At 40.4% G+C, this 12,700-nt stretch overlaps 1 protein-coding gene across 1 annotated transcript in view; it reads left to right on the top strand.

Moving 5' to 3' along the window:
• ARHGEF38 (Rho guanine nucleotide exchange factor 38) overlaps positions 1–12,700 on the top strand; it is a 135,070-nt gene that overhangs the window by 61,913 nt on the left and 60,457 nt on the right. The window contains exon 5 of the mRNA XM_045881752.2: positions 209–332. Coding sequence (XP_045737708.2) covers positions 209–332 — 124 coding nt within the window. The remainder of the gene's footprint in view (positions 1–208; positions 333–12,700) is intronic.

Genomic DNA, 12,700 nt, shown 5'->3' on the forward strand with positions numbered 1-12,700 from the left:
CAGAAGCAACATCCTTACCCCCCCCCCTTTTTTTGCATGAAAAACTGCACATTTACTCTAGAAATCCCAAATAAGAATGTTTACAGGAACAGTCGATGGAAGCAGCATGGGCTGGCATACAAAATTCTTACTGTGTAGCAGGAGAAAACATCCTAAATACAGTGTGTCTCTCTCCATCAGCTGGTGTTCCCTGTTTGTGTTTCTCCAGATTGATCGGCTGGACGTGGATAGCTTGTTTAGCAACATTGAATCCGTGCATCAGATATCAGCCAAGCTGCTGTCATTGTTGGAAGAGGCCACAACAGACGTGGAACCGGCCATGCAAGTAATCGGTATGTTTATTTTCTTCTCGAGTTCTACACTACAACAGGAAATAATATTTTAATAACCTCCCTTTGCTTTGGGTTTATGTTTCTGACTCACCAAGCTTCCCAAGAGATGTATAAATGCTAAACCCTTCTTCAGGCTCATTGTAATTACACAAACTCTGTATTTGTCTTCAAGTGGGTTTCTATCCATTTGCTCAAGTCCCACAGTAACACTAAACACACGATTTGCTTTTTAATTTTCAATCTTTCAACCTCTTTGCCTTCCAGATGTTCTCTCATTTTGTTTTATGGCTAACACTTACTCAGTCTTTAAAGAATTAAATATTTAAATACTTTAATAACTTTACTGGTTTCAGTCACAGTAATTTTCAGATCTTACACCTATGAATCCATTGACTTTGGGATTGTAAAATTTTTTGCATGAAGGGTTTTGATAATTTATAAAACACACAGGTTCTACTTTTCCCATGCTTTTCCTTTTTTTCCTATATTATTTGCTTTCCAAATATATTTTTACTCACGGTCACAGATTATTTTCTTACTCTGGTAAGATTTTGGAAAAAAATACAAAGATATCTTTGAGAAAGCATTGAGCCAAATTTTTATCCCTTCCATTTCTTGGGCGTTTCAAAGGGAATACTGCATTGTGAGCTTTCTGAAGTCAGTAACTGCATGGAGATACATAGTGCCATGGAGGCTAAGACTTCTTTAAATTTTTTTTTGTTATTTTTCTATTTCAGGTATAACATGCAATGTATGTTCCCTACAAGAATATTAAAACAAATCAGGAGTACAAGAATAAAACAATGCCACTCTCTTCCTGATAAGTAACCACTGTTATCAGTTTGATGTGGATCCTTTCTTTGAGACATATACAGAGACACAAACACACACACCTTATATCTTTATTCACCGTGGCTTAGTTAGTGAAAATCGGGGTTTTAACAATGAAATTGACCTTGCTTAATATTTATGGAAGACCCAAAGTTTAATGAGCAAGGCTGATATTATGCAAAGGTGAATCAACCTATTTGTAGCGTTTTACAGACCGAGAGGTCAGCTCACTCAAAAAGATTCTCCCACAAACAGGTTTAAATTTAATCATTACTTTGATTGAAAGTCCCTATCATGTACTGAAAGTTTGTGTTCCCCTAAAATTCATATGTTGACACCCTAACCATCAGTGTAATGGTATTTGGAGGGGAAGCTTTTGGGAGGTAATTTTGGTTTAGATGAAGTCATGAGGCAGTGAGGGGGTGGTCCCCATGATGGGATTAGTGTAAGGAAAGGAAGAGAGACCAGAACTCCCTCTCTCCCTCCTCACCATGTGAGGACACAGCAAGAGGGCAGCTATCTGCAAACTGGGAAGGAGGTTCTCACTAGAACCTGAGGCAGGTGGCACCTTAATCTTGGACTTCTCAGCCTCCAGAACTGTGAGAAATCAATGTCTGTTGTTTAAGCCCTTCCTCCCCCCAGTCTATGGCATTTTGTTATGGCAGCCGGAGCTAATGTAGTTTCTAATAAGCTGTAAATATATTTTCTAAACGAAGGACTCTATTCATTATTACTTTAGTGTGGGTTCATTGGCCATTCATTTATTAATTCACTCAATGAATAATTATTAAGTAGCAGCATGTATAAAGGTACTGTGTGGCATTGTTGAGTATCAAAAGATGAAAGAGATCATCTCCATCCTTCAAAAGTTTGCCATTGAAAAGCTCCTTAAATTGAAGGTATTTGTGTAATACACCATCAGAATATTTTCTATACTGCTGCGGAACTTCAGAGGATAAAAAAGAATATTTCTAGATGGGGAAATCACAGAAGGATCCTTGAAGATGTTACTTGGGCTTACAGTTACAGTCCAGATTTCAATAAGTAGGGTCCAGGTCTGAAAGATTAAGTGAAAGCAACAGCATGAACAAAAGCATGGATAGTAAATGCCAAATGCCAAGCATGTTTAGGAAATGACGAGAGATCAAGCCAAGCAGGAGTGAATCAGAAATGAATCTGTAGGGGCACCTGGGTGGCTTAGTTGGTTAAGCCTCTGGCTCTTGTTTTCAGCTCAGGACATGATCTCTTGGATTGTGAGATCAGGCCCCACATGGCTCCATGCTCAGTGGAGAGTCTGCTTGAAGATTCTCTCCCTCTGCCCCTCCCCCCCACTCTCACACATGAGCACACTCTCTAAATAAATCTTTAAAAAGAAAAAGAAATGGATCTGTAAGTGTAGAATAGAGACAGACTATACTCGGAATCAAATTTGGAATTTACTCTGCAGGTACTGAGGAGCCATTAAAAGATTTTTCAGCAAGGGTGTGATGAGACATACAAGTTTCTGGAGAAAGAAAATAATGGTAAGTATGAAGAGAATGTATGGAAGGAGAAAATGAGTACTAGACTAGTAAATAGGTTGTTATAAATAATGCAGTCATGTGGTAACAAGCATCTAGCTAGGCTAAAGTAGATACACTGAGACTAAAAAAGGGGGCTCAGATTCAAGAGAAATGTTGAATAAAGCATAAACAAGATTTAGGGGTTGGTTGCCTGTGCTAAAGTCAAAGACAATTCCAGGTTTAAGGAGACAAGTATCCTAATTTATCTACAACAACCTGGTTTTAGCCTAGTCTAGCATTCAGTCCAGTTTAGCATTTGTCCTGCAATTTCTCCCTTTTTAAGGAGGATCATTATTAATCACTGCACTACAAGAGATTTGGTGAGACCTCTACATTGTACTCCAATTTCTAACCCATCTCTCCTAATAGAATATAAGACGTAGGTGTATTTGACAGAGTTCTCACCATAACACATGCTAAACTCTGAAAGACAGCCCATCTCTCATTTCCCAACCTTTTGAAGTACAGCATGCATAGCACTGGCTGATAAAAAGATGACATTTGGACGTGAAGCTAACTGCTTCCTGTTCCGGTGGTGGTGGGAGATATTTCTGATGCTACAGATTCTGCTGTCCACTGCGTGTAGCAGCTGGTGTGTCATGGCCCATGATGGGTGGCCCTTGCCATGACCCGTGAGAGGCAAGAAGCCACCAGGCTATTAATCAGTGGGTTTTAGCGGGACAATTAGGGAATTAAAGATTAGATGTAAGTGAAATTCCTGTGACAAGTAGAGGCTTTGCTGTCCTGCTACAGAGTATCTGGATGCTGTTGCTACAAGAGTTTGGTAATTCATCTTATGATACAAATCCATAACTTTTTAATGATCTGGTTATCTTACTTGGTTTTGCAATAAACCCTTTCAGAAGCAAGTGTTTCATCTATGCATGTTTAATAAAAATTAAGTATTGATTTTCTGTTGCTCAAGAAAGTTGATGATGAACATATAACACACAGAATACTTGCTATCCACCATGGGGTTCTTAATGCTATCACTGACTGTAAGACAATCGGAAAAGAAGAAGTCTGCTGAAGAAGCAACAATATCTACCTCAAAAGTTAGTCATTGCTTTAAGAAGATTGTGCCCATTATTTTCAAACCTTGGCATTTGGCATTTGTGGACCAAGCTTCTGTTCATGCTGCTCGCTCCACCTGGAACCTTCTTCTCAACCTTCTTCCCACTTGTTGAAATCCTACCTATACTTTTAAGCCCACGTGCATGTGGTTTCACACTTGCAGCTGCAGAGGTGTGTAACATTGAGCACTTTATGCAGCATGGCTTCATTAAGTCAAAGGACAGTTAGCCTAAGTTAATTTCTCTCGTTTTCAATTCTGAGTTTCCTTGGGCCTATAAGAAATGTAAAGCAGTGGTTATTAATGAGTTGGCACAAATAGCAGAAGAGCTTACAAACAGTTAAATTGTGACAGTTTTATAAAAGTGTGAGCAGATAAATTAAATATAAAAATTAATTAATTCTGATAATGATTAAAAAAGGTTTAACCAGGGGCACCTGGGTGGCGCAGTTGGTTCAGCATCTGACTGTTGGTTTCAGCTCAGGTCATGATCTCCGGGTCTTGGGATCCAAACTGCATCAGGCTCCACGCTCAGTGCGGAACCTGTTAAAGTTTTTCTCTTCCTCTCCCTCTGCCTTGCTCTCTCTCTCTCTAAAATAAATGAATGAATAAATCTTAAAAAAAAAAGAAAAGAAAAGAAAAAAAGTTTAACCAATTCACAGAACAGATGAAAACCTTTTGGAAGTTTATTGTGTCAAAGGCGAATTTTCTGACCTTATTGCGAATGCTACTGTTACTTTAAAAATTAAGCTTGTGAATGCAAATGATAATATGAGTACATATTTTGGGGGAGCACAGCATCTCAGTAAAATAATATTTTTACTAAAGTAAGAAATCTATGGAACAAAATTTCCTTGAGATTGATTGTGGTGATTATGTACTAAAGCTGTGATATTCTATTAGTCAAAATGGTAACTGTAGTTAAAATTCACACAGCTTTATATATACAAAGTTAGAGTGAACTATATACAATACCTGGAGGATAAAGCTGATATTAATTTTTTTAAAGATTTTATTTATTTGAGAGAGAGCGAGTATGAGCAGGGAGAGGGGCAAAGGGAAAGGGAGAAGCAGACACACCGCTGAGCAGGGAGCCCCATGTGGGACTGGATCCCAAGAACCTGGGATCATGACCTGAGCTGAAGGCAGATGCTTAACCGACTGAGCCACCCAGGCACCCAGACATAAACAATCTTATGCATGATGGTAACACATTCTTTGTTTGCTCCTGGTCAGTAATCAACTTTTAGAAATTGGCATTTTGTTCAAAATTAATTAGAAGTCTTTACTTAAAGTATTCAACAAAGAAAGGGGAAAAACAACTACTTCAGCTTTTTAATCTTTACAATTGTAATTACTGAAAACAAAATTGCAAATAGGAAGACACTGAAATTTATCACTACTAAAACAAGGAGTTAGCTTTAAAAAATGAGTTTATATGGTGTAGAAGATTTAATTTTAAAATTCTTTAATTCCATTTTGGAAAACTTGACTTACAGAAAAACATTTTGATAGAGTTCCTATTAAATAGGATAAAATTATATCCTGTACCAGATTTTACAATATCTACATTTGGAAAAATATTTAAAAATCATAAATAGAAACAACTTCTTTGGTGAGCTTATTTTGTAAAAATAAAGAAAAGAATCCAAATGGAGGCTAAAAGCCAGTACTTGTGAAAATATTTCAGCTCAAATATTTACATATTTCAATATAGAGAGATATATAATCAGAATTTTAATATTTTCCATTTAGCAGAATTTTCTTTGAGCATATTAGGTGCCTCTGTGCTTATATAAGAGTATTTTCCTAATTAAAAATATTATGGTTTACATATTTGAGCAGCAACATACATAATGCTAGATTTTAATATACATACATATGCATGTGAGATTTTAATCTACATACATACATAGATTTTAGAATAAAATATTGAGTTCATACTGATATAAATAAGTGAGGAGAAAGGAAAAGTCTTCGGTATAGTAGATTTCAATGAATAAATATAGAAGGAAAGAGGAGAATCGAAAACCACCATTAGACAAACACTGCAGTTATAATTGTTGCAGCCAAATCCACTGATCAGTGCTTGATTTAGGGGGTGAAAGTTTGGGGAGAAATTTCATAGTTTCAAAGTATCTCCTAACTATTAACCTTAAGTTAAGGCAAAGACAGTAACTTTTCAGTGAGGAACCAAGCAGAGACCACCTTAACCAAATGATCAAGGTCAACAGTACCAAGGAATAACACACATTCCCATCATAAACCTGTGATACAAGTGAGGAGGACATAGAATCATCTCTGTAGTACTTTTGCCCAAAATATGTGTGATCATGTCCAATCATGAGAAAACATTAGACATGAGCAAACTCAAATGAGGGACATTTGACAAAATAATGGGCCGATACTCTTCCAAAATGTCAAGGTCATTAAAGGTAAGGTAATACTGAGGAGCCTCAGCATTTTAAGACCACGGAAGACTAAGTCAGAGTAACAAAAAAATGCAAGTGGAAGCCTGGATAGATTCTAGAACAGTAAAAGAATGTAGTGTTGAAATTCAAATATGGTGTTTAGTTTAGTTAATAGTACAAAAGCACACTTCAATTCCTTTACTGACAATTGTACTGTGGTTAACAAGATGTTAAGCGGAGTGAAGGATATCTGAAAACTACCAGAACTAGTTTTGCAATTTTCTGTTAAGTATAAAATTACTTCAAAATAAAAATACTATGGTTTTACAGAGAAACTCAGTTGAATGTGTTCACAATTTTTTAATTTACCAATCATAAGTTGCAGCTTTGAGGAAGATGATAGAAGAATAGATAAAGGAAACTAAAACAGTAAGACCATATTTGTAAAAGAACCAGTTGGAGTCATATTTTAATTTCCTTATCATTGACATCTGGGCTAGCCTTGTGGCTTGCTTTGACCAATAAAATGTGGCAAAATGATGTTCTACAATAGCCTTGTGACATCCACTCTCTGCTCAGGGAGAGAGAAGGCTCAAACTACCCAGTCATTTCAATCAACACAGTCAAGGCCTTGAACATGTGAGTGTGGCCTCCTCAGCCAGCTGGCCTCTGGTTACGGATTACAAACACATGAATCAATCCCAACAACAACACCTGGAAACAAGCCATCCCAGCTGAGCCTTGTTCAAATTGTCAATCCAGAGAATTGTGAGAAAACAGCGTTGTTTTAAGCCTTTAAGTTTTGGGGTGATTTTTTTTTTTCTGCAGTAAATCTAACTAATACAGATTCACAGAGAGAGATTAATTCAATTTAGATGAAGAAAAACTTGATTTGGAAAACGGATTTTGAGCTTGGACTTGAAGGATTTAGAAAGGTGGAGATTGAAGCAAATGATTTTTTTAAAAGATTTATTTATTTATTTTAAAGAGAGAGAACGAGAGCACGAGTGGGAGGGGCGGAAGGAGAGAGAGAGAATCTCAAGCCAACTCTGAGCTGAGCGGGGAGCCCAACACGGGGCGATCTATCTCACGGCTCGATCTCATGACCCTGAGATCATGACCCAAGTGGAAACCAAGAGCTGGGGGCTTAACGGACTGTACCACCCAGGTGTCCTGAAGCAAAGGACTTTCTAAATGACAAATGGCATAGAGGCCCCAAGGCAGGAGAGTATAGGAAATTCTCATAAAGGAGAGCAATCTTAAGAGCACACTTCCAAGGAGACCTCCATGACCCATACACGGTATAGCCATATCAGTACAGAGTTCACTGACAGTTTCTACCCACCCCCCACCCTGGCCCGGCGATTTCTATCACTAAATCTTTCACCAAAGCTCTTACATTTCAAAGGATAACCTGATTTTTGGTGGGACATTGCCAAAATGAAAAGCACGGGTGTCCCACTTCTCTGTCCTTAGATGGAACGAATGAGAGGTTGTGATTCACGGCTTTAGTGCCAAAGGGAAACTTTCCAGGTACCTACATAAACCAGGAGGAGGATTTTACTCAATAATAACCTTGGGGTTTGGATGAGGTTCAAGTTTAAGCACAGAGGCATATGTCTGTAGATATGAGAGCCCTGGGGAATTGTCTGGACTATCATGCCAAGATAGAAACTGGATTTTAAAATCTTGACTGCGGTAGGCTGTCTAAATAGGAAATGGGTTCTAAATCTTCAGAAATAGGAGTATGAGATGTGGGTCTTGTTTCCAGTTAAACTGAAGATTACTCTGTAACAATTTAAGAAAAGAGAGAGCAAAGACAAAACAGGTAAAATGCTGGTATAGCATTTAAGAACACAAGGGTTTTGATATCAGGTTGACATTGGTTTACATCCTGGCTCATCCGATTACTAGATGTTTCATCTTAGGCAAGTTATAAAATCTCATTGAACTTCAGTTTTTCATGTGGAAATTTGAGGTAATTATACCCACCCCATGGAGTATTTGTGAAGATTAAGTAAAATCATGTATAAATAATGATGGCCCGATGCCTATTTTTAATAAATACCTAACACATGAGATTACTAATTTGTTATCCTGAGAATATTAAATTTACCCATCTATTTAAAAGCTTGATTTCTTATGTATGTAATCACAGAATAAAATGTGATTTTCCCCCCAGAGGTCTTGATCATGTTTTTCAAACAATCAGATTCCCTGGATGTGTTTAGTTTCTAGATGCTCCCAATATCTATGCATCTTGATGATTCATAGATCTAATAAGGCAACATGTTTTCTTCTATAAGGCATGATTGAACATATCAAGTATCATTTCCACATTTGATAAAGTGAACAGCAATGAACAGCAATGCAGCAGACCCTTTCCAAAGATGGCCTTCAATAGACCATGCCCCCTGGTATTCACCCTGCTGTGCAATCTAGTGCTATATCCCTGAGAGTCACTAAATCCTACAATGCAGTAGAAGTGACGCTGTGTCAGGGACTGGGGGTTTCAGCCTTAAGAAAGCCTGGCAGTTTCTACCTTAGTGATTTGAGGAACTTGCATTTAAGAAGTCCAGCTACCCTGCTAGAAATATCCCATGGAGAGGTCACACGGAAAGAGACTAGACCTGAGACTATGTCGGGTGAGAAAGTGGCCCAGCTGTCTCAGCCTCCCAGCTGAGGCCAGCCTTCCCGCTGTCCCTGCCAAGGCACCAGCTTTGTGAATGAGCCATCTTGAACCATCCAGTCAGTTCAGCCCTGGGCATCAAGGGGAGAAGAAGAACCGATCCCAGCCAACCCACAGAATTGTGAGAGAAAATCAAAATGATTGTTTTAAGGTACTAAGTTTTGAGGCGGTCTGTCACATAGACAGATAACCCAAAGGGAGCCTGTATCCTCTTATCTACATTTGCAACAATGCTGTAATGTTTCAGAGCATTATAAAAAAAAAAAAAAAAAAAGACAGAGTTATGACTATGTTTGAGTCTACTTTAGGTGCTTACCTCCTGCACACTATACTGAGAACCAGAGCTGAAAGAAGCTTGTGGTAAAGGAATTACAATTTCTCATTTGCCTTTTCCTGAGGGTGAGTTTATCCTTTGAGATAAAGACAATTTAGAGCTTTCTGTTCTTTGAAGGTGAAGTGGTGATGCAGTGTTGTTCTACAGCGGTACTTTGTTCTCCTAAAGCAGTGTCTCTTGTATGTCCCTGAAGCAGGAATCTGTGCCTTTAGCAGTGATTTTGTGAGAAGAGCATTAGTCACTGATAATTTGTGTCATGTTGCCATGTGGGAGATGCCACAAAATAGCTCACCTGAATAATTTTTCTAAAGAGTGTGTGTGTGCATGAGTGTCTGTGCGTGTGTGTGTATGTGTGTGTATTATGCTCAGAACACAGGGAGGCTCAATCTAGTTAATTCTGGCCAGTGGGGACAGGTTGGGAGCACCCCAGACCTGCATCCTAGAATGTGTGAGGCCAGTAGGGGCAAGACCCAGATGCAGCAGCTGAAAGTTCTGGGCATTTTATTCTAAATGTTAGCAGTAATAGAAAAGCTATCAGCTTCAGAGAATGTGACAGGGAAAAAAAGGGAATTTTTTTGGGGGGGGGGGGGTCAAGCATAAGCAATCCATACAGGAGAGGACAAATCAGCAGGAGGCAGTGGACCGCAGAATACAATGTGGGCTTGGTCTTCCAACCCCTTGAGTGTGGTCACGCTGGGTCCCAGGGCTACAAGGACCTATTTCTTGTAATAAAAATAAAGCCAGGGACGCCTGGGTGGCTCAGTTGGTTAAGCGACTGCCTTCGGCTCAGGTCACGATCCTGGAGTCCCGGGATCGAGTCCCGCATCGGGCTCCCTGCTCGGCGGGGAGCCTGCTTCTCCCTCTGACCCTCCTCCCTCTCATGCTCTCTGTCTCTCATTCTCTCTGTCTCAAAAAAAAAATAAATAAAATCTTTAAAAATAAAAATAATAAATAATAAAGCCAGGGTGGCGTAGTAACACGTTCTACTGTTCTGTTCTCTGAGGAGAATGTGAAGTCCCAGGATGCTGTGCTATGGGGTCAACTCACGGAAGTCCGTGGCTTAGCTGTGCAGGCAGATCTGAATGGAGCTGTGAAAAATCAAATATTGTGCAGAATACATGTAGAAATAAAGTCCTAACTCCTACAAATGTAGGAGTTCTCTGAACCCCTGAACACTTTCCCAATGGCCAGGGAGTGAAAGTGAGAAGTACATCTGCGGGGGTGCAAACCTTCAAGGTGCGCTGTAGCCCAGAGGGAATGTGGCCTTTGGTGGGAAACGAATCTGCATTTTCATTCCAGCTCTGTCACCACGAGCTCTGCGGCCGGGGCCGGGTCACTCAGATCAGTGCGGACGGCACTTGCCATCAGAAACCTCACCAAGAGGACTTAACCAAAAAAGGGGCTTTTTCCTCCCAGAACAAGAAATCCACAATTCAGTAGTCCAGAACTGGGGCAGCTGCGTGCTGGTTCCTCGCAGCCTTTTCCTTCCTAGTACTTGACGTGTGGTGATGTGTGGTGCGTGGCCTCCTGGCCTCACGATGGCTGCTGCACTGTCAGGAGCGGCTTCCTGCAGGCAGTAACAGCAAAACCACCTCCTCCTGAGGCTTTCTTTTTTTCCATTTGGGAGGAACAAAAGCCCTTCCCAGTGACTTCAACCTATATCTCATGATTTCATTTCACACACAAACACATTCACACCCAAATACGCACTTGCACACATCCTTGGCCACCCCTGAGACCAGACATTGGAGAAAGGTCAGTATTTTTAAGTGGGTGCATTGCCAGTCTAACTTTTGTTAGTTTGGAACAAAGAAGAATGAATAAGCAGCTAGCAATGGATGCCACAGTCATCTGTTCATATTTCAAATGGGAATAGCAAGTACTCCAAGGGTGCAAGACATGAGGACTACTCCCATTAGAACATAAGCTCCAGGAGGAGAGGAATTCTTACCTGTTTCATTGCTGATGCTTCATCAGCGCCTAGGACAGTGTCCTCAGCAGCACTGAACGAATGTAATGAATGTTGGAGATAATGAGGAGTGTTCAGGACCCTGGCTGATGCACAGAAGGATCATGGTGATCGTTGTTCCTGTGGTTGTCACCACGTCTGCCTGTGGTTTGTCCTGTGTCATCTTCAGAGGCTGGCAGGCAGGATAGAGCAACTAGCTGCAGCAGAGGCTCGCACTCTCAAGAGAGCTATATACTAAGGTGAGAGAAATCGAGAGTCATGGGTTGATCGGCCTAAGAACAGGGTCATCGGTGCTACCCGCCTTGAGGAGGGAAAAGTTATTGTACCTCTTCCTAATCCAGCCCACAGAAACCTTTTAGCTTTCAACTCTCAGAGAGTTAGTGTTTTCCTAATGTGCCACTTGTTAACAAAAATCTCCACCTAGAGTTAAATATCCAGGAAGTCAAAAAGGTTTGGGAAGAGACCATGAGTTATCATCAAAATAAACAGTGGTATTCTAGAATGTTAGCACTGGAGCAATACTTAAAGAGCATCCAATCCAACCACCTCACTGCGAGAGCCTGATTTGCCCCAAATGCCATCACTAACTCTGGACACAGTCAGAAGGAGACCCTAACTCTTCCTCTGTGCCCACTGATGCTCCCCAGTTAGTCCTGCCCTGCTGCCAGGGACCTCCAACTGCCAGATGTGTTGGGTGGGTGCTGCCTCAGCTGTAGAAAGGCCTGTCCTTTCCTAGACCCTATCACACTGGTCATATTGTCCTCCTGGCACTCGACACAGCAATGGCCCCCACACCCCACTGTGGCTGTCCTCCTTTCTCTTTTTTCTCTTCATGTTTAGCCAGCCTTACTGGTCCCACTTCCTCACTTCTCCATCCTGCTTCACACTACGCCTCTGAAATTGCTGTTACCATGTCACCAGAGACCTCAGAATTGTCAAATCTCATTGTCAAATCCATTTTTTCTGAACTTATCTTACTCTAGAGCTTCTGAGATTTTTTTACCAAAATATTCCTGATACCAGAAGAGAAATAGGAGCCCCAGGGAATATAGAGTTGTTACCTGAAGTCACTGCCACAGACATGAAACAACTTTGGTCTCATTTTATCTTAAGAACTCCTGAAAATTTTCCATTCTACTCCTTTCTATGAAAATGGGTTTTTTCCAAATGTCTTCATAAAATTGACACCCAAGGGATTTGCTTGTGTTAATCCATGGTTGCATGCACCACCTGCCACCTGTATTTGGTTTGAATTCCATAACCCTAACCGGGGTCACTAGGGTATTCTCAGTTGTTAGTCTTATTCCCAGGCTAGGTAGGAACTAAATGAGACTAAAGGCCAAGGATAGTGATTTCTGTAAGCAGCATTTACTCTTCCCCCCTCTTTCTTCTCACTTGCCCTCCTCACTTTACCCTGTCCTGGAGAGCAGAAGGGCACTAGGAAAGAAAGGAAGGAAATGTACCCATGACCTGGCATTTGGCATCCATTGCCTTGCTCAG

Source organism: Mirounga angustirostris, unplaced genomic scaffold, assembly GCF_029215605.1.
Source record: "Mirounga angustirostris isolate CCGP_5_RB_7025 unplaced genomic scaffold, mMirAng1.0.hap1 SCAF_2, whole genome shotgun sequence".
Lineage (NCBI taxonomy): Eukaryota > Metazoa > Chordata > Mammalia > Carnivora > Phocidae > Mirounga > Mirounga angustirostris.